The sequence below is a fragment of the Notamacropus eugenii genome, chromosome 3 (assembly GCF_028372415.1).
Source record: "Notamacropus eugenii isolate mMacEug1 chromosome 3, mMacEug1.pri_v2, whole genome shotgun sequence".
In the NCBI taxonomy this organism is placed as follows: Eukaryota; Metazoa; Chordata; class Mammalia; order Diprotodontia; family Macropodidae; genus Notamacropus; species Notamacropus eugenii.
Window position 1 is genome coordinate 231,645,876 of NC_092874.1, and position 26,819 is coordinate 231,672,694.

General features: G+C 43.6%; 1 protein-coding gene across 2 annotated transcripts; it reads right to left on the bottom strand.

Moving 5' to 3' along the window:
* TIMELESS (timeless circadian regulator) lies at positions 1 to 26,803 on the bottom strand. 2 transcript variants are annotated; one of them, XR_011977222.1, is made up of 29 exons: positions 26,721 to 26,803; positions 19,605 to 19,767; positions 19,319 to 19,472; positions 19,074 to 19,188; positions 18,893 to 18,955; positions 18,101 to 18,202; positions 17,276 to 17,431; positions 16,985 to 17,118; positions 16,660 to 16,747; positions 16,184 to 16,360; positions 15,240 to 15,457; positions 14,915 to 15,018; positions 14,607 to 14,776; positions 9,004 to 9,141; positions 8,774 to 8,925; positions 8,354 to 8,451; positions 8,099 to 8,225; positions 7,789 to 7,990; positions 7,330 to 7,475; positions 6,759 to 6,844; positions 5,336 to 5,459; positions 5,169 to 5,251; positions 1,937 to 2,079; positions 1,599 to 1,773; positions 1,444 to 1,512; positions 1,213 to 1,331; positions 920 to 1,135; positions 727 to 825; positions 1 to 389 (listed from the first exon to the last, which is right to left on the bottom strand). XR_011977222.1 is itself a non-coding variant. In XM_072655056.1 (29 exons), exons 2-29 carry the CDS (start codon positions 19,687 to 19,689, stop codon positions 304 to 306), a joined length of 3,606 nt encoding a protein of 1,201 aa, XP_072511157.1. In that variant the 5' UTR covers positions 19,690 to 19,767; positions 26,721 to 26,803; the 3' UTR covers positions 1 to 303. The 2 variants fall into 2 exon arrangements, 1 of the variants encoding a protein (XP_072511157.1); XM_072655056.1 differs by having other exon boundaries at positions 920 to 1,112.
* Positions 26,804 to 26,819: the final 16 nt, after the last annotated feature.

Below are 26,819 nucleotides of genomic sequence, written 5' to 3' on the forward strand. Positions count from 1 at the left end.
TCAACAGAAGCAGGTTTTTATTTGATGCTTTAATTCATAACAAAGCACAAAACAAGAGGCACCTGTGGGTTGCCCCCTCAACCCCTCCCAAAGCTCCAAAGCTGGGGGACAAGGCATGTAACCAAGGGCTAAAGAAGGGCAGGGCCTGTTACCCTAGGAAACAAACAAATACACTCAAATGAAAATTTCAGGGAGGAAACGTCCACACCCCGCTTTGCCAGTCTGCTCCAGCAGCTGCTCCTGGGAGGCAGATGTGGGCACCAGCACTGGGGCATCCTGTCATGTCACACCAAAGTCAGCTTCTCAGTCATCTTCATCCTCAATCAGAAACCTCCTCCTCTTGTGAATCCTGGGGGGCTCAGGGGAGTCTGGATCAGAATCTATGAGATCTGAAGGGAGGGGAAATGATCAGGGTCTTCTGAGAGGGATGACAGAGAGGAAGAATAGGAGGAAGGTTATTGTACACAGACACACGGTAATGAAGAAGGAAGACAGAAAAAAGGTATTATACACAGGCACACACACACATGTACAGGGTAATGGAGAGAAAGAATAGGAATGAAGGATTATATACACAAACACACACACACCCCCCTACACATGCAGTAATGGAGAAGGAAGACAGGAGGAAGGTGTTACATAAAGGTACAGAAAAACATACAGTGTAATGGAGAGAAGGGACAGGGGGCAAGTATCACACACAGACAGGCAGACACATAGCCCTACCTTTGTTTTTCTTTTCATTCTTTTCCTCCTCCCCATCACTGTCTAGTATTTGTTCCTTCTGGGGTCCAGAACTTGACGGCTCCTTACCAGCTTCTCCATCTGAAATGGCCCAGTGAGGGATACCAGTAAGGGACCGAATGCCTGCCCGCCGCTTCAGTGCCCCTAGCCAGTCCCCTAATCCCAGACCTGTTACCTGCTGACTCTAGATCAATTTTCCGTTTTTTTGCTGCCACAGGGCACACTGGGGCAGGAGCCTCCTTCTCCTTGCTGAACCCCTGCTCTGGGTGGTCTGTAGACTGTGGCTCGGGCCCTGTCTGACTCAAAGAAGCTGCTGCCCTCCGCAGCAATGCAGGACTCAGCTTTGCTGGAACTCGCCAGAAAGATTCCTAAGTGGTCAGGGAAGTCAAGGCTGATGGACTGAATGGGGAGAAAGGCAAGAAAAGCACCAGTCCCCAGTCTGGCCCCTCACCAAGCTAAGGCACTCACCTGTTCTGAGGCTGGAGGCCGAATCCCCAGCTTTCTCAATAGCTTCTGGAAGTCTTGATTCTCCATCGCATCCTCATTTTCCTCTGTCAGAGGCACCAAGGCCACAGGCTGGGAGCAGCCTAGAAACAGAACGGACAGACGCAGATGAGGGAGAAAGACTGTCCCCTCTAGGCCTCAATTCAGGTCCTCAGAAGGCTTCTATGCCCTACTCCTCAAAGAGTCCCCTCTTACCATCTTCCTCCCGGTCATCAGCTATTCGAATCAGGCTGCTCTGGAGCCAAAGAATGGGGGCAGAGAAGTCTGAAGAGGTAAAGGGAAAATGATGTGCCTTGTGGCCCTCCATCCCAGGCTCTCTAACCCCAAGTCTCTGCTCCCAGTCTCAGCACCTTCCTCCTGCAGGATTTCCCTCAGGCTGTGGGGTATGTGGACTGATGTGCCTTGGATTGTTTCTGCCTCTGGATCCTCTTCATCCTCTTCACTGTCTTCCCCTAGAAGCTGATCGTCCTCTTCTTCCTCTGGATCCTCCTGGTCAGGGTCCTTCAAAGGATCATTTCCATCCAGCTGGAAGGAAGCAGGCATAAGCTGGGTTAGAATATAGAGAAAGCTGAGGAATATCGAGTGGAACCTTCTGATTTCTGCCCACTTCACTAGAAGACATGGAAATAACCAAAAACAATGACATGAAAAGGGCTCAGTGTGGAAACAGCACCAAGATCCTGCTTACAAGATTGGGAGTCCCAGGCTTCCTCCGGCGCTTCTTGTGCAACTCCCGTCGATCTGCAACCAGCCCCAGGGACAAAAGTTTCTCTACTATCCGGGCCCGTGAGCGCTTAGCCGTGATGTTCTTCATGATATGACCCAGGACATCTGCAGAAAGGGACAAATAGGGAGAAGGTCCAGAAGCAGGAAACAGAGGAGAACAAGAGACCAGACAATTGTAGGAGGAGGCTGACCTGACCCCATTACTTCCCAAAATGCTACTGAATAATATTTCCATAATCGAAGTCTATCACATTTCCCACACTGACTGTTCCAATCCTTTTCCTCCCTTCTCAAAAGCCCACCTGCACCTGCACCACACATCCCTAGCCCGCTGCCTCACCCCCCACTACTTCACAGAGAAGGCTGAAGACATCTAAGGAGACACCCCTTGCCCCTAAACGCCCCGACTCCACTCTTTGCCTTTTCCCAGTATCATCACCTAGTCTCTTCCTTCTCTCTGGTACGTGCACTCCCTGATGAAGCCAATTCCTCTTCTATACCTGTGGCACTCAGTCCATCCCTTCTGGCCTCCTCCAGCACCCTGCTACTGCCTTCTCTTCCCCTGCCCCTACACTTTAAAAGTCTTCTGTACCAGATGCTTCTCTGTTCCTCACCACATGCCTTCTCCTTAACCCCCTGCAACCTGGTTTCTCCTTCCACTACTCTATATCATGAATGACTTCCTCATCACCAAATCCAAATGGCCATTTTTCATCCTTAATCTTTCCTGACCTTTCCTCAGCATCTAACACTGATGACTACCTTTTCTCTTTCCAGATCTCTCCTTTCTGAGTGTAGGAGACATACATTTTCTGGTTTTTCTTTCGTATTCTCTTCTCTGCTCAATCTTGTTCTGATCCCTTAAGTTCCTCAAGGTTTTTCCCTTGGCCCTGTTTACTTCTCTCTCTGCATTTTTTCCCTTGGCAACTTCATTAATTCCCATGGCTTCAATACCCCTTGTATGTCGATTACTCACAGAACTACGTATTCAACTGTATATACCTCTTCTCCAGTCTACAGATGATCAATTCTAACTGACTCCAAGCATCCCTCTACCTCAATGTTTCAATGGATATCGCAAATTCTATCAATCTCCAAATGTGCTTTTTTTCTCCTAAATCCCCATTTCTGACTCACTATTTCTATCAGCAGTATTTACTCAATCTCCCATATTTGAAAATGTGTTTTCTTTAGCTCTTTCCTTTTCCTCATTTCTCATATCCAACGATTACCAAATTCTATAACTTCTCTGTCTCCCTAATCTTCTCTTTCTGTACACATCTCTCTGTTCTGATTGCCAAGAACTCAACACAAGCCTCCATTACTACCCATCTGGACTTCTTGAAAGAGCCTCTTTTAGATAATTCTTCTCTAGTCTCTTCCATCTTCAATCCATCCTTTATCCTGCTACTAGATTTCCTAATGTGTATAATGGGGGTGGGGATTTTAAAAGTACCTACTATGTGCTAGGCACGGTGCTAAGCACTTTTACACATAGTATCTCATTGGATCCTCAGAAAAAGCTTGTAAGGTAGGTACTGTTCTTATCCCCATTTCACAATTGAGGAAACTGAGGAAAACAGGTTGACTGACTCATCCAGGCACACATAGCCAGAAGGTTCCAGAGGCTACATCTGAACTCGAGTTTTCCTGATTCTAGGACCAGTGCTTTATCCACTATTAGGTCACATCAGCCCTCTATTCCAAAAGTTCATAGCTCCCTACTGCCTAAATAAAGTTCAGACTCCTTGATCCAGTGTCCAAGGCCCTCCATAATCTAGTACTACCTGCTACTGGCTTAACCTCATCTTATTCACCACATGTCAAAAGACAGACTACTATTTCCCAAACATGACTTGTACTTTCCCATGGCTTGGTTCATGTTTTTCTACACACCTTGTATATATTCCCTATGTATTCACTCATTTTCACTCATTGGACTCCTACTTATTCTTTAAAGCCCAAATCAAATGCCACCTCTACCATGAAGCCTTTCCTAATCCCCTATAAGTAATAGACAAATTGGCCTAGTGGAAAGAACACAGAAATTGGAGTTAGGAAGAATCAGATGCAAATTCCACATTAGACACTTACTGTCTCTCAACCTCAACTTCTCCACCTGAAAAATAGGGATAACCACAGCACCGGCCTCCCAGGGTTGTTGCAAAGATCAAATGAAATGATGCATGAAAAGCACTTTGCCAACCTTACAGCGCTACATAAATGTTAGCAATTATGATGATGACTAATAACAACTTTTCCTTCACACTTCATAAAGAAAGTTATTCTGAACCTATTTGATACATTTAACAAGCATTATTCTGTATTATGGTTCCATGTACAGGATATTCTCTTACTAGATGGTAAGGTCTTTGAGGTGAGGGTTGGGCTTTAAGTAAGCTTTATTTCTCCCCCAACAGTCAGAAAAGTAGCCTGCACGTAGTAGGCACTGAATAAATTTTGTTGCAATTGATTATCTTACTTTCTATTTGTGTCCCCAGAACTTGCACATCACCAGTACTTAATAAATGTTGGTTTTTTTAAAATTTGTTTATTCAAATGATAGAAGGGAAGATTTAATGTTTTATTCATAGTATTCAAAGCTGGAAACAATCTTTATGTCTAATAATTAAGGAATAGGTAAATAAACTATGATGTGTGAACATAGTTGAATAGAATTCATATGTTTATAGTTAAAAGAGCCCTTAGAGATTATTTAGTTCAAGGCCCCTCTTTTTATAGATGAGAAGAATGACTTGCCCAAGGTCTCATAGGAAGGAACAGAGTAGAGATTCTTACTCCAAAGCCTCTTTCCATTATATCATGAATCCTACTATGCCATTAAAAGTGATAAAGATGATAAATTTAAGCATAGAAATACTTATTATAGAAATAGAAGAAAGCAGAATTAGAAGAACACATGCATGGACTGTGAATATAATGAAACTTTTAAGGTACAAAGATGGAAGGACATCAAGAGGACACAAGATAGATAACTAGTGTTCTCTTGAAAATGTAATTCATTTAGATTTTATGGTTTTACTGCTTGTTACATTTGCATTGGTTGAGATAAGTAGTTTATAATGCTTTTTAAAGGAACAATGAGCCCAGCGTGGAGGATGAAAAGTAGTGGTGGAAGGAATCAGTTTATGTTGGCCCCCCTTCCAGAAACCCTTCCCCAGCCATCACCTCACCATCGGAATCCTGGAACTCTTCAAAGAGTCGCTGCAATTCTAACTCCTGATCTTCTGTCCACAAAACCAAGTTTATTCCTTTCCTGTTTGGAGAAAAATCAAGATTAGTGGAGGAAAAGAGTAGTAGAGAAGGGAAAGAAAATCCCTAATTCCCTAAGGATGCCTGCCTTTGTCTTTGGAAATCCTTGATGCTGTCAGCTAGTCCAAGTTGAACCAAATGGTGGATCACTTGTTTTCGAGAACGAGTTGTAGTATTTAGGCGTGCCAATATGGCATCTATCACATCCTCACCTGGAGAAAAAGGAGGAATAAGTGAGTAAAGGGAGATCTAGAGCTCATTGGCCTCCATTCCAAGCCCTTCTGGGCTTAAAGCCTTATGGGGATCATATATTTCACTGGACTGTAGACTTAAAACTGGAAAAGAATACAGAGGTCATCTAGTTCAGCTCTTTTCTTTGCCAACTGAAACCTAGTGATGTCAAAGTTAGGTTTTTTGACTCCATAGCAAGTATTCTTTCAACTATGCCTCATGACTTTCAATGACTTTTGGACCACTTCTCAGTCCTTTTTGCTAAATCATCATTAATATCTCATTCTCATTGATTATAATCTAAAGTTCTGCCCTGGGGCCTTGTCCTTATTCTCTTCATCATTTTTGATGAATTGATTAGCTCCCCTGGGTTTAATTATCATATCCATGCAGATGACTTCCAGAGTTCTATTTCCAGCCTCCACCTCTCCTAAGCTTTGAGTCTTGCACCTCCAATTGCCTACTGGACATTCACGTCCTGTAAGTATCTGAAATTCAGTATGTCCAAAAGACAACTCACTATTTCCCCGCCCCCCCAACCCCCACTAGCTTCCCAGGTTTACAACCTTAGACTCAACCTGGACTGGTCACTCCCCCTCATCCCACATATCCAATCAGTTTCCAAGCTCTGTGATGTACCTCTACAACATCTCTCATATCTTTTCCCTTCTCTTTACTCATGTGGTGACGACTTTTGTTCAGGCCTTTATCATGTCTCTCTGGGACTACTGCAAGAGCTTCCTCATTGGTTTCCTCACTTCTCCCCTCTAATCCATTTTCCACACAGCTGCCAGAAGGATTTTCCCAAAGCACATCACTCTGGCCATGTCACTCTCTTGGTCAATAAACACTGGTGGTTCCCTCTTACTTCTAGGGTCCAACACACAATCTGCTGTTTGATATTTACATCTCTTCCCAATCCTAACTTCAAGCTACCTTTCCAGAGTTATTATTCATTACCGCCCTTCCAAACCAGCCTTCTTGCTAAATTTTACACATATCTGTGCCCTTCTACAGTCCTGGAATTCATTTTCTTCTCACCATCACCTCTTAGAATGGCTACTTTTCTCCGAAACTCAGCTCAGTGTAAGGCCTTTCCTCATCTTCCCACCCCAGATATCAAAATTACTTTGTATTGCATGCACGCGCGTGCGCGCACACACACATACACACAGTCTCCCCCTACTGTTTCATTTTTGTCTTTGTGTGCCCAGGGACTGGCATTTGGTACACACTCAAAACATGCTGGCTGGTTGATTACATCCATGCTCTCACATAACCTTCTATGTCTTTGTGGGCCAGGTACAGCTCTTGTAGCTGTTTCTCCTCCTCTGGATTCCACTTGGGAGGTTTCCGGCTAGATGACCTACAAGAGATTGGGAGGGGAAGGAATAGAATTGCTGGCCTCAGTGGGAGCAGCAAAAGGCATGGAGGTCCCCTATCAGACCCAAAAAGATCTTTAAGTACAAAGGAAATTGAACCACATAAGACTCGAGGGCAGTGGGCACAGGTCTGCCTGCCTCCCCTCCCTTCCCTAGATGCAGTTAAGGACATAAGCAGCATTTTTCTATGCTCAGGTGGAGGGCAAATGGATCAAGAGAACACTGGGTAGCAGAGGGCAAGGAAAACCATGAGAAAGAAAGCAGTCCAGCCAAGATAGTTCTGGGGTCAAGGGAGTACAGGCTCTGCCCTGCATTTTCACTGTGACACAGTCACATTCACGTGAATTCTTGAGGTTTCTCCAATCATCTTGAGGTCAGTTGGCAATATTGTCTCCCCTTCTAGAACAGCCTCTTGAGGCTTCCCTGGACTCTCTGTCCTCCCTCAACAGTCTCCCCTGCCTACACTTACTCGGCATCCAGAGAACCATAACCCTCAGTCATCTCCCGCACAACAGCTGTGTTCTTCCAGAAGAGAAGTTCCACAAAGGCCTTGTGGTTGACTTCAGTCAATTCAAAGAACTTGGCCAGCACATATCTGGCAAAAGTGACCAGTTCCTGGAGGTAGGGAGACATCAGAGCAGGAAGGCTCAGGTACTTGTTGTCAGGACGCTGCAGACACCACCTCACTACATCCCTTCCCAACAATCAGCTCCTTGTACCCTCAGTTCAACTCTGGAAACAGTTTCCCTTACCTTCTTAAATCTCTCACCTTCCCCCCCCCGCCCCAGCCCACGTCGCTTCATTCCTCTTGTTCCTCCAGCTCTCCACATCCTTTCATTCTCCCTTTTCTCCACTGACATCTCCATCCCTCTGCCTTTTACCTAGTCTAGGGCTTCCTCCATTTCCACCCTCCTCAGTTTCCCCTCACTTTATAGGCTCCAGAAGCAGGGTCATTAAACAGCCGATTAAACAGACAGAAGAGGGAGATCTGGAAGAGCAAGGCTTCCATTTTGAGGTCATGGGCTAGTCGGTGCAGCATCTTAACCACACAGTGATTGGTGTGGGGGCTGTTCTTCTGGTAGTTCTGCAGTAATAGTACATAGGCTTTGACAACAGCAGAGGATGCAAATCTACAGTCAAGTGCAAAGAAGGAAAAGGAGGATTTCACAAGTCAGACACTCTCCTTTCTGCTCCCTGTACCACAGAGCCAACCTACCCCTTTCCCATTTCTGTGTCACCTTTTCAGGTAGTCTAGGAAGATAAACTCCTTCTCCAAAACCTGGACAGCCTGCAAGCCCTCTTCTTCTTCTTCCTCCTCTTCTCCTTCTTCTTCCTCCCCATCGTGTTCTTCAGGCTCCTGCTGCCCTATAAACAGGGAGGGAAACAGCAGTGGGTAATGTGAGCAGTCAGTCACCAGTTAATAGCAGATCCTTTTACATACATTCATTCCCTCTGTACCTCGATGAGAGGATAGGAAGGATCCAGATACTCACGAGGAAGGGGGGCAGAGAAGATCTGTCTCAGCAGCTCAACTTCCTCCTCCAAGGAAAAATCTGGGGAGCCAAATATATCCCCTTCTGGCCAAACTTCTCTGGGAAAAAAGAAGAGAGGCAGAGATTCTGCTTAGGACAGATATGGCATTGGGAAGGATTTAGCATTAATAGAATTACTCTACGTGTTGGCCATGAATGCAGTAAGGCTTAGGTACCTTTAAGAATTAAAATAAAAGTCTAGGGGCCCCTGGACTCAGGACTCAGTTTCAGAGAAAGTGACTTGGTTTATGGCCTGCAGACCAGAAAAGACTAATAAAGTGACTGTTGTAATAGCCGTGAGGGTGTCTCTCCATGGAGGTCTCACAAAAGATAAAGCATCTGCACAGCAGGCCCAGAAAGATGAAAAGGCAGGGTCCTAACCTGGCTGACCGAAGGAGGGTTAGGGCCTCGGGGGCCTGCCCTGCCACAAGACTGTCCTGGATCCGCACCATAGCTTCTGTCCGTTGTTCTTCCACTGGCACCTCTGAAGCAGCATCAAAGGGAACCACCGAGTCCAGAGTGAGTTTAGAATTCTAGGGAAGGACAGGCTTGTGAAGGCAAGAAGAATGTTTTCTAGACCTATTCTACTCATAGTCTCTGTAGACACCCACCTGGGCACAGAGCTTCAGCTGCTCAGCCAGGGCTGGCCACATGGCCTCTGGATCCTCTGGGAGTTGAGGAACATTACCAGCAGAGGCTGTGGACTGAGTATGTGTCTTCTTTTTCTTCTTCCTTCTCCTTCTTTTGTTCTGTTGAGGAGGATAAAGGTGGTGTTGGAGGTGGAAATATTAATTCTGTAACAGTTGGCAGGACACCCAGGGGGCCAATCCTCCCCTCTCATGGCAATGACTGAAATTTTCTCCTTATCATCAATCCCCTGTCCCTCTATGGAGGGAGGAGCTTCCATTGTCCATGCACCAAAATAGCCCTTCTCATTGGTGGATCAGTTGCACTGCAAACAAATGGGACATAATATGTACTAGCTGGCTGGAGTTCATCTTAAATAGGGGAAGCATGGTGTAGAGGTTAACTTGCTGGACTGGAGTCAGGAAGACCAGGGCTCAAATCTCATCTGACACTTATTAGTTACGTGATCCTGGCCAAGTCACATAACCTGAGACTCAGTTTCCTCATGAGGATAATATTAACATCTACCTTAATTGGGTTGATGTGAGGAGCAAATCAAATTCTTATGCAAAGTGCTTTGCAAACTTAAAGTGTCACATAAATTTTGTTTATTTATTATAACATCAAGAGATAATGTGGCACAGTGGATTGATAATCAGCCTTGCAGTCAGGAAGACCTGGGTTCAAGTTTTACCTCTGCCACATACTCGTATTATTTGTGTGACCCTGGGCAAGTCGTGTTCCTCTCTGGACAGCTCTACAACTAAGTTACAGGAAACAAGTCAATCTGCACAAGTGAAGGGAGTCTCCTTAATGGGAAATTCCATATACCAACACAACCATGGGGTCATTCCAAAAAGAAGTCTCTGCTTTCAATGAACTTACTGACTAGCTGGGTAACTGACAACACACCTGGAACCCTGTTGGGAAAACTGCCTCATATGCAGGTTCCTTTGGCTCTTCAGTCACAGTAGCCCTTTTAATAGGTCTTCCTAACTAAGGGTCTCTCACTGTAACAAAATGTTACAGCAAAATTCCAGCATAAACCTCTGCATTTGTGAAGTGCATTCTCTTTTCTCATGCTCTAAAGTCTACTGTTCTCTTGGCCTCTGCTCTTAGCCCCCTTTTCTGTGGCTCCTTCATCTATTGTTTTCAGTTGCCAACTTGATGCAAATGGTTCCCTAGTCCACCTCTCTGCAGCTCCAGGCCTACATTTCCAACACTCTCTCACACAGTTCCACCAGCTTATCACCAGGGCACCTCAAGTTCCCTGTGTCTCCATACCTGAACATCTTTGGCCAAGGACTTGCTCTTTCTTCGAACATCCCTATTCCTGCTATTGGCTTCACTAATCTCTGTAACATATGCTTCAAACCACGAGGTCCTCTGTGATATTTCTCTTCTACAACCCCACTTATTCATCCAATCAATTTTGAAATCCAATGCATTTAAGACCCCAATATATCTCCGATCTATCCATCTCCTCTTTTCCATTTGAGGGGGAAGAACTACATCATGACTTCAGGGTCAAGTTCAGTCAGGAAGGCCTACCTCTGATACTTTCTAGCTGGGTGACACAAGCAAACCACAAGAACTCTGCCAAATCTTAGGGTCTGAATAAAATGAATGTAACGCCACCTCTGTACTACCTAAATCACGGCACTGGTGTAAGTCAATAAATGCAATAATGGACATAGGGCATATTTCAAACCTTAAAATGCTATATAAATGGTTGTAATTATTACTGGAATTCCATTCCCACTGCCATCATCTTAATCCAGGAACTCAATCCTTTTCACCCTAAACCACTGTAATGTCTCCCAGGCTCCCCACCTCCAGTCTCTTTCTGTTCCAGTCTACTTAATTCACTACTAACAGTGTCATCTTTCTAATGAACTGATTATATCACTCACATATTCAAAAATCTTTGGTAGCTTTCTCAATATTTACTGAAGCAAATCCAAACTCTTTAACCTTGGCTTTCAAAGCCTCCCATAATCTAACTTCAACAATACCTCCTTTAATAGAACATATTCTTTAGCTAAATTGGCCTGTGCACATGAAGGCCTTTCTGACTCTGCACCCTTTCTCCATTTGTACCTGATGAGACCCTGACAGACCCTCAAAACCAAGCTCACTCAAGTCCTCTCTTCCCCATGAAGCTTTTCTTGATCCCCCAGACAGAAAATTAGTTCTCTCTCTTTGGGACTCTTTAGGGCATGCCATACTTCCCTTCTGTGCTGACCATATTGTATTTCATATTATATTCATAGAGGCAGTATGACATGGTAGATAGTGTGGGGATATTAGAAAGACCTTGATTCAAATCCTGTCTTTGACCCTTAGTAGTTCTAGGTGGCACAATGGATACAGCACTGAGCCTGGAGTCTGGAAGACTCTTCCTAAGTTCAAATCTGACCTCAGACACTTACTAGCTGTGTGACCCTGGGCAAGTCATTTAACTCTGTTTGCCTCAGTTTCCTTATCTGTAAAATGAGCTGGAGAAGGAAATGGCAAACCATATCCAGTATCTTCACCAAGAAAACCCCAAATAGGATCATGAAGAGCTGGACACGACTGAAAAGAGACTGAACAAGTCACTGACATCTGACTAGTCTCTTTATCTCCATGCTTCAAAACACCCACTGGGTCTTATCTACTAAGTCATAGAAAGGTTATGATCTGCCTCACAATTTTCTTGTTGATCCTATTTACAATCTAAATGTTTGCTAAATTAAACTGAATCAAGCATTTTAAATCATTATTTTATTTTGTCCTCACAATGTCTCCTTTGATAGGGCATTTTCAGAATTGTATAGTTTAAGAAACTGTAATATAAAAAGGATAAATGATTTATTCAAAATGGCTGAATGAGGACTATAGCAGAAGTCATCTGACTTTGAGGTTGGATTCCTTTCATTCCAGTGGTTCCCCACATGTGGGCCAAGGGCCCCTCTGGGGCTGCAGAGTTACTGCATCATCTGTGCAAATCCATATTTGCACCAAGTATGTGTTATATGATTCATTATGATGACATACAAATAGACTTTCTGTAGATAAATTACATGTGTCGTTTGTATATGTTGTTCATTTAAAAAACATCTCCAGAGACACTGTTATGACTAATAACATACACATTTGGATGTATTATTGAAAACATTGCAGCTTTTTGTCGATCCAGGACACTCAGTACAACTAGTATCATAGGAAAGTTCACAAAAAATTTTTGACATTAACATCAAGGGAATTAATTAAAAGAAATGCTAAGGAAGGTGGTCTAGCCCTACTACATCTCAAATTGTATTATAAAGCAGCAATCATCAAAAACACTTGGTTCTGGCTAAGAATTATAAGGGTAGACCAGTGGAATAGGTTAGGTACTCAAGACACAGTAGTCAATGAATATAGCAATCTACTGTTTGATAAACCCAAGGACCCCAGCTTCTGGGATAAGAACTCACTGTTTGACACAAACTGCTGGGAAAACTGGATAGCAGTGTGGTGGAAACTGGGCATAGCCCAATGCCTGACACCGTACACAAGAATGAAGTCCAAATGGATACATGATCTAGGTGTAAAGACTGATACTACAAACAAATTAGGGGAGCAATGAATAGTGTATTTGTCAGATTTATGGAGAAATTTATGACTAAACAAGAGATAGAGAACATTATGAAGTGCAAAATGGATAATTTTGATTAGATTAAATTGAAAAGTTTTTGCATAAACAAACCCAATGCAACCAAGATTACGAAAGAAGCAGAAAACTGGGAAAGAATTTTTTGCAACTAGTGTCTGTGATAAAGGCCTCATTTTTAAAATATATAGAGAACTGAGTCAAATTTATAAGACTACAAATCATTCCCCAATTGATAAAACGGTCAAAGGATATGAACAGGCAGTTTTCAGAGGAAGAAATTAAAACCATCTATAGTCATATGAAAAAATGCTCTAAATCATTATTGATGAGAGAGATGCAAATCAAAACAACTCTGAGGTACCACATCACACCTATCAGATTGGCTAACATGACAAAACAGGAAGATGATAAATGTTGGAGAAGATGTGGGAAAGTTGGAACACTAATTCATTGTTGGTGGGGCTGTGAGTTAATCCAACCATTCTGGAGAGCAATTTGGAACTATGCCCAAAGGGCTACAAAAATGTGCATATACCCTTTGACCCAGCAATACTGCTTCTAGGACTGTATCCCGAAGAGATCATAAAAATGGGAAAGGGTCCCACATGCACAAAAATATTTATAGCAGCTCTCTTTGTGGTGGCCAAGAACTGGAAATCAAGGGATGCCCATCAACTGGGGAATGGCTGAACAAGTTGTGGTATATGAATGCAATGGAACACTATAAGAAAAAATGCTATAAGAAATGATGAAAAGAAAGATTTCAGAGAGGCCTGGAAGGACTTATACAAACTGATGCTGAGGGAAAGGAGCAGAACCAGCAGATCACTGTAGACAGTAACAATCAGCGTGTGAGGAATTTTTCTGGTAGACAGCCCTTCACAGCAATGCAAGAACCTAAAAAATTCCCAGTGGACTCGAGGCAAAATCCAAATCCAGAGAAAGAACTATGGAATTGGACTGTAGAATGAAGAAGACTGTTTTCTTTTGTGTAAAAAAAATAAAAACAAATAAATTAATAAAAAAATATATATTTTGCCCTAAAAAAAAGTTTTGCTATTAAAAAAGTTTTTCAGGCTCAATAAAGTGGGGAAAAATTCACTTCCTCCACCAGACCATGCTGCCTAATTGTGAAAATATTGTAATCTAACTAAAATTTCAGTAGTATATTTAGACTGGGTAGGCCAGAATTATGCTGACAAGGAAGCAGGGAGGAAACTGTGTGAAAGGTTTGGTGTCATTTGGAATACTAAGAAATCCTTGCCACATCCATAGAGAGAGAGAGAAGGTTCAGAACTCTGGATTGGTTGTAGAGAAGGTAAGAAGGAAGAGCTCTCTACATAAAAGATAGATTCGGACAAATCTGGGAAGACTTGTACGAACTAATAGAACAAAAAGTAAGTAGAACCAAGAGAACTTAGAGGAGAACAACTCTGAAAGATAAGAATTTTGATTAATGGAATAATTAATCACAACCTCAGAAGACTAATGAAGCACCTCTGGTTGCAGAGGTGATGGCTTGTAACACAGATACAGAAAGAGACATATTTTCATTACAACACAAATTTGTTTTGCTTGACTAAACTTTTGTTACAAGGAAAGATGGAGGAAAAAAGATGAGGGGTCCAGGACAATGAGAATTATGAGAGAAAAAGAAGCATCAATGAAACATTGAAAAAACCAGAGGAGACCAAAGAAGGGTTCCCAAACAAGCAGGCACTACTAATGTTGGGAATACCATTCAATGTATAATATGTTAAAAAGAATAAGTTACATGTAGTAGACTCACAGTTTCATTTTTAATCTCTATTTTCTAGTCTTCTTCATATATGGAAATGTCCATATTTTGTTGATGATTTTCTACTTTGTAATTTAAAAACTTTTTTAAAAATTGTGAAAAAGGATAATGTCCTACCTCCAAACTACCGTCCTCCCAATCCCTGTTACCTGCACCATTAGATTTCCACGGCTTCGGCAAAAACGTTCTAGCATTTTAAGGAAGAGATGAGTTGTCTCCACCAGGTCACGAAGATAAGAGAGGGGCTGGCGTGTCTCATCAAATTTCCGAAAGAGAGTCAGGAATAGTTCTCTGTACTCCATTATGTAGAAGACATTGTCTAGAAAAAGCAAAGAGACCAAGAGGACTGGCCTGCAGGCTTCTAAAGAGCTGAAGAAGGAAGGTTACGATATAGAGATGACAGAGTAAGACACTGCTGAAGACAGAGAGAGGGCTCAGAGGGTAAAGCCTGCCTTACTCTTGATGATGCGGCTACTCTCCCTCACTGCTTCATCCGCAGACGTGTCCATCTTGTTCACTGTGGCCAGAAGCTCCTGATAGGCCTTTAAGGCTAGGTGCATTCTGCAGGTTTTGAGAGGTGGGGCACAAAACGAAAAGGAGAAGATGTAGGAATCTGGCAACAAACTTCTGATAACTAGAGGATGGAAGGCTGCCCCTCCTCTATCCCAACCTCCTTATCCTGATGATGAGAATCCTGAGCAAAGACAAAGTGCTGTCTAAAGGGTCATGCAGCTAGAATCTAGGAATCCAGAATCATCAGAAATTCCTGACATGTAACTCACCGGCGACCCCAAGAGACAGCTTCCTTCCGATCAGTCAGCATCATCTCGTAGTAATTGGTGAGGTTCTGTTCAATGAAGTGAAAAGTTCGGACACTAAGAGTCTCAGAAACCAAGCCAGGCCGAAAATTGGAGGCACGGTTGAAGGTCATGAAGAAGGCCAATGCCCACAGATAGTATGTCTCATCATGTTGCTGTGCCTTCTCCCGGAGAAGGTGGTCCTAATGCCAGGGAAAAGGACGTCCCATCATGAGAAAATATCGGGCACCCTATCTAGCCTGTTTTTCACCCAGTCCTACTGATAACTAAGAGCCCCGGGAATCCTGACTCTCTTGGTTTTCCAAGATCTTTTCATACCTCTTTATACATCTTCTAGGGTCACCTTTTCAGATTTTCTTCCTGTCTTTTCCTCATTGCTCCTTCCTTCTAGTCATTTCTTTTTATAATGTCCTATCATCTCCTACCATGCCCTGTCCCACATGTCAGGGATACTTGCAGGGCTTTTCCTCATCTACATCCATGTCCTTGAAGCAAATTCCCCAGAGTTCCTAATTCTGTTGTTGCTCAGTTCTTTTCAGTCATGTCTGACTCTTCATGCCCCCATTTGGGGTTTTCTTGGCAGGGACACTGGGGTGGTTTGCCATTTCCTCCTCTAGCTCATTTTACAAATAAGGAAACTGAGGCAAACAGGGTTAAGTGACTTGCCCAAGGTCACACAGCTAGTGTCTGAGGCCAGATTTGAACTCATGAAGATAAGTCTTACTGACTCCAGGCCCAGCACTCTATCCACTGCACTGACTAGCTGCCCAAATTCCTAATACTCATTTATTTTCTACCCTCCCCATCTCCTATTTCCCCTCCATCTCTTTTCTTAACTTCTCTCCCTATGTTTTCATTCCATCCGTTAAATCTCATCCTAATCCCCCTACAGTCTTTCCAAAGTTCACCTTGACCAGGCCCATGAGGCGGTTATAACAGTTCTCCAGGAACTCTGAGCAAAAGTCACGGAGAAAAAGGCGCACATTAAGGGCTGAACGGCGCTGGAGAGAGGACTCTTGGGCAAGCTGACGGCGCCGAGGCACATAGCGAGTATCTTTCCCCATGTCTGAGCTGTAGGTTTGAAACTAGAGAAGGAGTTAGGAGACAGGTATAAGATCATCAATGTAGACCTGGAAGGGATGTCACCAAGACGCCATGCCTCAGTCCATGATATCTCTGGTCCTTCCTCTGCATGGACTCCCAGGGCATTTATCTCTCTCTGGTGCTGGGCTTTTAGATGAGGAGACACAACACCACAGTTCCTGTGTCTGAGGAGACAGGTAACTTCAGTCTTGGCAAAGGTTTCTCTTTGCCTCTTGGTCTCCTTTACTGAGACCATACACCAACTGCAGCTGCACAGAGAACTTACCACACCTCTACTCACATTGTGTAGACTTTTGTGAAAGACAACATCCCTGTCTCCAATGGATTTCAGCCCCTGGATAACGTAGGATCCCCCAAAACGAGAATGTCTATGGAAAGCAGACAGTTCAGTATGACTTCTCCTTTTCTCTGAAGTCTTTCCTAACAACTCATACCTCCCAAATGTTTTATCTCCCAAATATTACTCTGTCTCCACCATCCTGAAAAATGTGGTAATGCTCTGGTAGTACAAAGCATACTCTGACCTCAACAAATGCTCCCAGCCTATGAAACTGAGCCTGGATTCCCCTGCCAACTCCCATTATGGACAAGAGAACTCAGCTCACCTGCTGCTCCGTTGAAGGGCCCGGCTCTTCTTCTCCGCCGTCTCCCTCTGTCGCAGAATCTCCAGCTCTGCCACGTCGGCACCCTGCTCGCGTGCTGAGCGTGCCAGCCCCGTCATGGCCAACTGCTCAGGATTCTGAGGGGAGTCAAAGGGGTTTCGGAAGTTGTTACCCCTCTCTCCCCACTTCTCATGGGGCAGGGCTCTGACCTAAGAATGGGCGACCAGTGAGGAAGTCAAATCAGACCACAGTGTCAGAGCTGCTTCAGACTACTGGGCAAGGCTAGGGCTTCACCTGGTTCCGAAACATGAGGGAAACAATTTCTAGCACGTGTAGACTCCATTGCTGTTCAGCCATAGAACTGGCCAAGAAGAGCATCAGGTCATCAAGGCCACTGAGGTGCATGGCCCAGAGCAGGCGGTCGTGGACGCTGGCTTCATCATCAACATTCTGCATAAGAGAAGGTGTGCAGGGTCGTGTGAGAGCCCCTCAGCCCTACCCTTGTGCTCCTCCATCCCAGGATCTGCCTACACCTTAGCTCCAGCCTTGGCAGGCACAGCCAGGAGAAGCAAGGCCAAAACTGGGGTTTGCCTCTTTACCTAAATGCCTTACCTCCCAGGGCAGGGGGTAAGGTAGGGGGTGTTCTTTATCTCTCACACCTAGGCACTTTTATTTTTCTTTTCTTTTTGATTTTAAGAATTCTTTTTAAAGTTTTTTTATTAATTTGTTTTCAGTTTTCAACAATCACTTCCATAAGTTTTAAATTTTCTCCCCCTCCCTCTGCCCTCCTTCCCCAAGATGGCATGAAATCTTATAAGCGTTCTACACATACATTCTTATTAAACACATTTTCACATTAGTCATGTTGCACAGAAGAATTAAAACGAATGGGAGAAACCATGAGAAAAATCAAAACAAAACAAAACATAACACAAGAGAAAACAGTCTCCTTCATTCTGTGTTCCGATTCCATAGTTCTTTCTCTGGATGTGGATGGCATTTTGCATCATGAGACCTTTGGAAATGTTTTAGGTCCTTACATTGCTGTGAAGGGCTAAGTGTCAGAAACAGGTCTCTCATTTTACTCTGCATCAGTTCATACAAGTTACTGACACTCACCTTCTCTTGATCATGGTCAGCTGGGACATGGAGAATGTTTCTAACCAGGAGGAGAATCCGCTCGATTAGTAAGTTGTCTTCTTCCTGCCTCTCCTCCCAGCCCTGTAAAACACAAGGAAGGGGGCCTGGTTACTTTGTGGAACTCACCTTACTTGGGAGGTTGGGAAGGAGAGCACTGAGATCAGCTTAGGAGGGTGGGATAAGACCCTTGTGTGAATCCCATCTCTGACACCAACTAGCTGTGCCACTTGCTATCTCTGAGCTTCAGATTTCTCATCTGTAAAATAGGGGTAAGCAGACCAGTAGAGTAGGGTTTTTGTGAGGCTCAAATGAGATAACAGGTACAGTCCTTGGCAAGTCTTAAAACACTGCGTATCAGCTGTTTTCATAAGGGTTAGGGAGATGGGAAAGGATTCTAGGGGCAGCTGAGTGATGGATAGAGCACTGGGCCTGAGTCAGTTAGACTCATTTTCCTGAGTTCAAATCTGGCCTCAGACACTTACTAGTTCTGAGACCCTGGACAAGTCATTTAACCCTGTTTGCCTCAGTTTCCTGATCTGTAAAATGAGTTGGAGAAGGAAATGGCAAACTAGTCCAGTATCTATGCCAAGAAAATTCCAGATGAGGTCACAGAGAGTCAGACATGACTGAACAAAGAAGCACAAGACTCAGAATAGCTATTACATTATATCCCTGAATGCAAGGATCATGCTTCTAGTCCTCATATCTTCTAACAATGCCCAGTTTGGGACTCTGAGCACAGCAGAGGTTCAGGATACATGGCTCACTTACCAGCTGCAACAGCTCATAGAGTGTCTCACTGAGGACCCCAAAGGTTTTCTCATTGGCAAAGGCCTAGGTCAAGAAGGGAAGAGACACAGATGTAACGTACTTTATGTAGAACAAACCCTTTATCCTATCCACATTAAGCACGATCCAACAATTCTCAATAGTCCCTGGAGAACAGCCTCACTTCTTTGTAGGCTTGCAGGTGGCTTAACACTTGCAGGAAATGATGCCGGAAGTTGGGATCCTGAGGAACTTTGCCAAAGCAGAGCAGGGCAGGTTGTGTCAAGTTCACCATCAGCCTGATGAGGGAAGTGAATGAGTATCTATGAGGCTTTCTCACCCACCAAAACAGGGACTCCTAGCTTACATCCATGCTAACCCTCCCAAGGGGAAGCCACAGAAGGGGACAAAAGAGTCATGGGAGCCAACCTGATAACAGCGTCCAAGAGTGGTTTGTCCTGGCGGTGCTGGGTGAGGATGGGCAGAAGGTCCCCTTGGAGGATCTGGGCCGCCCCTAGTTGCTGCCGCACATCACGTGTCTCATCCTCATACTTCAGGTAGCGGATCAAATCCTTCACACTCTCTGTAGGGGGAAGAAAAGACCTCTCTGGGAGTTAGGGGCAAGGAATCTACTTAAGCCCATACTCAATTCCCATCTCAGAGAAGCTGAGGAATTAAAAAGTTCCTCAACTTATTTAATACCTAAGGTCCTTACCTAAGCAATCTGGTTCTTTGTGGTAGATGTCTCCTTCAAGGTACCCAAGTGCACTGCATGTAGCTAGAAGTTCACAATTCATCATGTACAAGTCTATATATCAACAGCTCAGCCAGGAGAGACAGGAGGCCGGTTGACAAAGAATCAACCAAAATGGAGAAGTCTGAAAAGAGAGAAAAGTGATAGCCTCTGCAGACTCCTTTTCATCTAAGGAGGATAGATACCTGGGACCCAGACACTTAATTTTCTCAGTGGTACTACAATTACAGCAATTCATGTTAATATTTTATTATTAAAATCATTAATATTTCATATTAAAGTTTTCAAAGAGTTTTACTCACAACAACCCTCTATGCTAAGTAGTACAGGTACCTATTCCCATTTTAAAGAAATATATTATTAATAAAGGTTATGAAAAGCCCCAAATCTGAGCCTTAAAATCCCTGTCCCTCAAAGAGCTTTGCCTTCCAGAGTCAGAAGGACTGTGCTCAACCTCCAGGAGAATTCTTAGGCCTAGGTTCTCTCTCTTTGCAGTCCAATTCAGAGAGACCTTCTCCTGAAGAAGTAAGAAAGAGCCAGCCTCCACGTTCATGGACAACTCAAGATCTAAAGAGACAAGTATGAGGTGCAGGAGGCCAGCACAACCTAAAAGAGAAAAGCTCTTTGGGTTGAGAGAGACACGTCATGGAACTACAACACAGCTGTGAGACAGAGAGGGGCAGACATCAATTTTATATATCCAAGAAATTTTCTTTCCCCATAAGAAATACTGGTTCACTATCACACCCAGAAAATCCAATCTTTCCCCCTCCAGTTACCACCCAACGCTAAGGCGGCTCAGCTTTGAGACTCTACTCCATTCTGGATGGTGACTGGTGGGCCAAGGGCAGTTATAGTGGCAGCATCTTCCTCAGTGAGGGGGGTGAGGCAGACAAAATGGCAGGCAAGATACACAGGGAAAGGTCTTTCAGTCCTACTTTGAAAAGACAGATATCTAATTGAGACATCTTTCTAGTCTCCCAGATCTTGGGAATCGTAACTCTAAGACTGTGTAGTTATAAACTAATTTGGAAAATAGTTAAATGATTAGACAATTCTATATCACCTACAGTAATGGGCGAAAATGTCAGGGAAAACACCTACAGATAACTCCAAACTTCAATAGTTTTGCTTCCCTACCCCCCACCTACTAAACTTTTATGAGGATTATTTACAATTAGCAAATGACACACAGGAGTTGGGGGGGGGGGACTGGAAACAATACAATCTCCCCTTTCAGAAGGATTCCTCTTGTAACTAACATCCCCTCAGTCTCATCAGCTATCTACAGGTACCTATCAGGACTTGTATACATTTCAGAACTTATAACCAACACCATAAACACATCCATACACGTCATGTTCCCTACATTGCCCATGTAGGTAGTTAGAAATATTTGTAGATCATCCCCCTCTCAGCACCTTCAGTTACTGGATTCCCCTAAAGACTTTTTCACCCTTTGCTGTCCCCTCTTCAGCTTCAGTCTCAGCCTCCACCTACTTCCTTAGGGAATAGCAGAAGGACCTAGGTTAAGCCTGATGCTGTCTCCCTGAATTTATATATACTCCCTGCTTTCCTAGACTAGCCCCCAATGGTAACCTACTTTTTGGCACTGCTCCACTGGGCTGTACAGTTAGCAAAGGGGAACATTCGTTGGATACATATAAAAGATGAGCTCCTCTATTCTCTTGACTCTCCTCTCACATTTGTCCCATACTCAGAGCCCTGGAGCAGAGGGGTCTAAAAGTACATGGGTCACTGGGACTGACTAGCTCCCTCACAGACATACACAGAGGAGTTTCTTTCCCTACTCTGCTCTCTCCTCCCAAAGCAGCTACCTCAGATACAATCAGAGACAGCTGAATAGTTGCTTAAGCAGTCCATTTCCCATAGAACAAGACTTTGGATACTGAGGCATTCAGGGATGAAAAATAGGAAAGAGGGAAAAGGAAGGAAGCAAACATTTATTAAGCTACCCAGTGCCAGGGAAAAGCACTTTCATTCTGTGAAACAGAGGACTTTCAAGCATTCCTGATGAAAAGACCAAAACTGAATAGAAAAGTTGACTTTTAAATATAAGAATCAAGAGAAGCATGAAAAGAAAATCATGGAAAGAAATTATTAGGGACTTATTAAAGTTGAACTGTTTACATTCCTACATGGAAAGATGATATATGTAATTCATGAGACCTTTCTCAGTATTAGGGTAGTTGGAGGGAATATATATATACATGTATAGAGAGAAGGCACAGGGTGAGTTGAATATGAAGGGATGATATCTATAAAATAAAATTTAGGAGTGAGAAAGGAATATATTGGGAGAAGAAAGGGAAAGACAGAATAGGGTAAATTATCTCACATAGAAGAGGCTAGAAAAAGCTTTTACAGTGAAGGGGAAGACAGGGGAGGTGAGAAGGAACGAGTGAACCTTACTCTTATTGGATTTGGCTTAAGGAGAGAATAACATACACACTCAACCGGGTATCTTACACTACAGGAAAGTAGGGGGGAAAGGGATAAGAGGAGGGGGGAATGATAGAAAGGGCAGATTGGGGAAGAGGGTAGTTGGAAGCAAACACTTTTGAAAAGGGACAGAGTCAAAGGAGAGAATAAATGGGGGGCAGGATAGTATGGAGGGAAATATAGTCTGGTAAAAGACAGAAGCACAGATCCCAGGCTTTTAAAGAGAGGAGTGAGGGATGACGAGGACTCATCTATACCTGAATTGGTAGAATTATGGGAAGAGTGATTGTTGCCTGCCTGTCTGATTATACCTTGCTTCTCACTTGTTCTGCTATACCTTTACCGTTCTTGTGTAGAGGGATTTGTAGAAGACTACATGTTTGACCCAGAAGGAGGGAATGTCCAGAGACTTCTAGCAATGGGAAATTTTAATGATATCCATTCAATGAGAGGCACCTGGTGGCACAGAGGATAAAATGTCAGGTCTGGAATCAGGAAGACCTGAAGTCAAATGCAGCCTCACACACTAGCTATGTAACCCAAGGCAAGTCACATAACTTCTGTATGCCTCAATTTTCTCAACTGTAAAATGGGGATAAATAATAGCACCTACCTCACAGGGTTGTTTTGAGGATCAAATGCGATAATATTTTTTGGGGGGTTGTTTGTTTTTGTGCCTTTTATCCCTTCTACTTCTTCCTTCCCTTTCTTGAGGTCTATGGTCCCTTCAGTGAATCAGAATGTAAGCTTGAGAGGAGGGATTGCTATATTAAAAAGTAAAATAAAACCATCTCTCCCCAATGTGTAGCACAAGGTAGCATTAATAAATGCCTGTTAATTGGTTGATGGTAATATTCCCAAACTTGGCTTTGCACTGAGGGTGTGAGCTCCTTCAGGGCCGGTATTCTACCCACCATCCTTCTAATCTCCCAGGTTCACATGCTTGGCACACCATCTGACTTCTCACTTTCACTCACCCCACATGTCCAAAACAGCTGCCAAATATTATTTCTACCTCCATAAACATCTCTAGAATACACCCCCTGCTCTCCATTTATATAGCCACTGCCCTAGTTCTGACCCTAATCATGTATCTGATTTACTGCAGTAGCTTACTTGACACCCCATTCTGATTCATTCTTCAGTGGTTCCTAAAGTGGGTGATACCACCCCCCAGGGGTCGGGGCTGGAATGGGGGGGGGCAGTAGAAGCTTTGGGTGCAATTGTGCACTTAATTGTGCACTTTTCCTAGTTTGTAAGATTTCCAGGGGGGTGGTGATTAATTTTTTTTTAGAAGGGGGCAATAAGTCAAATAAGTTTGGGAACTTCTGCTCACCATTCCCACAGTGATTTTTTCTAAAACACAAGTCTGACTTTATCATCATGCCTCTCCCTCTCCTCCAACTCAATAAACTCTGGTGGTAACTCCAGTGGTTCTCTATTAACAAATATATCAAATATAAACTCCTCTGTTTGGCATTTAAAGCACTTCAAGACCTGGCCCCCTCCTACTTTTCCAATCTACTTAAGCTCCTCTCATTACTCCTCTCAGCCATTTCTACAGATAACCAGGTCCCATTGCCCAACAGGGATATTTAAGATTCCTAAGCAACAATTTTCACAAGAGGAGGACTCCTGCACCTTAACCTCCCAACTCTTCAAGTCAGGAAAGCCAAATTTATAGCAATGAGAAAGTTATCCTTTTCTGTTAACCCTGGGTGATATTTTAATATAACCCATTTCCAAGACTATAGGAACTCCACTGTTAATAGATAATCAAGATATATTTATTTTTTGCCTAGTTGGAAGGATAAGATATATACATGAAAAGATAACTAAGGCAATGAAAAAGGCAAAAATGTATTGACAATAGTTGCTATAGGAATTCAGGAGGGAGATGTCACTTTCAATTCAAATGATCAAGGAAGTCTTTACCTAGGAGATAGGTTTGGAACAGGGCCAAATTTGGACAGTTGAAGAGGATTTTAAATGGTAAAGTTATTAAAAAAAAGTCTGCTTGGGATAGAGGGTAAATGTAGGGAAACAGTATAACATAAGAAAGTAAATTTGGACCAGATTATGGAGATTCCTCATAAAATCACTGATTTAGAGTTGGAAGAGATGTGAGAGGTCATTTAGTCTAACCCAAACACTTTACAGATGAGGAAATAAACAGAGGCACAGAAGGATTAAGTTACTAGCTCCAGATCATAGAGGGAGTCAGGAGGCAAATCCAGGTTTTTGTAAATTCAGCACCCTTTCCATTCTACAATGTTTCCTCCTCAAATGCTGGAGTTTGGGATTATGGATCCACTGAAAATATTTAAGCAGGGGAATGGCATAATCAAGGCTAGGCTGTACTTATACAATAGTAAACAGTAATGCTATGGGGAGAGCATGAGAGAGTTTAGATGAAGACTGAAACAGAAAGGAATGTGACCAGGGGTAGGAGTCCCAAAATACTGGTCAATTCTTAGAGGAGAGGGAGAGTTTCTGATAATGATGGGAAAACAGAAGTCTGCTCACTACCCTAGCCCTAATTACTCTAAAAATCCATATCTACATCTGGACAAAAATTGGTCTAGAGGGAGACCCATTTGGTCCTCTTGTCTACACAGCTTCAGTATATGTACCAGCAAAGGTCAGAAAACATTTAAGAAACTGACAACTTCTCCTATTTTAGTTTTTTTTACCCAGGAGTAATCTGAATGACTTGTTGGTTAGAGTAAAGGGAATGGTTGTATTTGGAAATCAATGTGAAAAAAAGTATCAATTAAAAAGAGAATAATCAATACGAGGACCTATTGGTTGTGGCCCGTATACATTCAGTGCTTAGTAAAGGCATTAGTAATGACCTTTCAACTGGGGTAACAATTTCATCTGTTGGGGTCACCTCAAATCTGAAATGCTACGGATGGAAATGCAGAGCAGGATAATTGACTAATATTTCACATAAGTCACTGATATAACTGTTTTAAAGTTTAAACTTACTAATTTAATATACTTTCCTCATAACATCTCCATAGATGATGATGATGAGGATGATGAGGATGAGGATGATGATGATTCTCCTAGTTCTGTCCATTTCACTTCTATCAGTTTCTACAAATTTTCCATATTTTTCTGAATCCATCCCTTTTGATCATTTCTTACAGCATAAATATATTCCCTTGTATTCATATAAGAGCCAACATTTATGTAGCATTTTAAGGTTTACAAAGCATTTTACAATTATAACCTCATTTTAGTCTTACAATAACCCTGGCACATAAATGCTGTTATTAAACCCATTTTACAGTTGAGGAAACTAAGGCCCAGAAAGGTTAAGTGACTTGCCCAGGGTCACACAGTTAATGAATGTCTGAGGCTGGATTCCAACTCAGGTCTTCCTGAGTCCAGCAGCACTCTGATCCACCATTCCACCTAGTTACCTAGACATTGATTATATATTGATTTACACACACACACACACGCACATATACACTCCCTCATTTGATCCTCACAACAAACCTCTAAGGCAATACTATTATTATCTCCATCTTACAGATGAGGAAACCGAGGCATTGAACTGAAAATTTTTTGCCAAAGCTAAGAAAGTTCTGAGGCTGAATTCAGACCTCCAAATCCAGACTCTCCATTCAGAGTTCCTTCCACTAAACCACAGCTATCCTTGTTTTCAGGGTAGTCATCAAGGAAAGTCCAGAGCTCCAAACTACATCCCTCCTTCTCCGAGGAAGAAAATGCACTGCATTTGGAGTGAGAGTCTCCTATCTAGCTGACCTTAGGTAACCTCAGTGAGAAGGGCTTGGACCAGGGGATCTTGGAAGTTCCTGCAGGGCCCCTCCACAAAGTCTATGAATCCTTAACCTGAATCTGGATGAAGTGAGCCAAGTCGAGTCAACAAGCATTTATTAAACTAAAATCTCACCTGCAACCAGAAGTTTTTCTTAAACCGCCTCCCCCTGCCCCTCTCCCGGTTGATTATCTCCAATTTACCCTCTTTAGGTCTGATTAGCACAGGGTGGTTGGCACGCTTTCTTGCCCCATGACGCTGGGAGCTCCAGGAAGGCAGGGGCTATCTTAAGGGCTTAGCACAGATCGTGGCACATAGCAGGCGCTTACTGTGCTGTGAGACTTCTCCTCTGCCCCAGGGTCTGATCTGGCCCATAGCAGGCACTTTAAAGCCCCTGGGGTGTGAGAAAACAGGCTCTGGCTTTCTGGGGTTCATTTTTGCTCTTCCAAACCTTATCCCACCAAGACCAAGCCTGAACTCGCTCGTCCTCCTCCTCCTCCCCCCCCCCCCCCCCCCCGCAGAGAAATACTACCAGGAAAGAGACTAGAGCGCCAGCAGGATCGGTCACAGGCTACTGCGCAGGCGCGAATCTCTCTCCCTCAGGGGGAGCGCCAGCTGGATCGACCACGAGCAGTCACGCATGCGCGAACCTCCCCCCTCCCCCCCCCCCCCCCCCCCCCCCCCCGGCCAAGTAGAGAAATAGTAAAGCGGTAGTTTAGGTTGAAAGTACCCCCGGCTCCCCCAGTTTCAGGAAGGGCATCGAGAAGACCAGGGCCCGAGCCCACTTCTGTCGAGTGCCCGCCGCCTCCGCACGCACTCACCACTTCGCCTCGGGTCCGCCGGCTCCCGAGGAGAGCCCGCTGGGTCGGCGGTCTTTTCCCGCCAAGGACTGGGTGGGACCATCCATTCACTAGAGGGGG

Bases quoted from the DNA above. Each gene is read 5' to 3' on its own strand.
- TIMELESS (XM_072655056.1), bottom strand. From the start codon at position 19,689: ATGATGAATTGTGAACTTCTAGCTACATGCAGTGCACTTGGGTACCTT. The intron at 19,189-19,318 runs GTTGGCTCCCAT...TTCCCTCATCAG, and splicing joins CTCTTGGACGCTGTTATCAG to GCTGATGGTGAACTTGACAC. The intron at 2,080-5,168 runs GTGAGGTGATGG...CCCTTTCTGCAG, and splicing joins AGAGTTCCAGGATTCCGATG to ATGTCCTGGGTCATATCATG.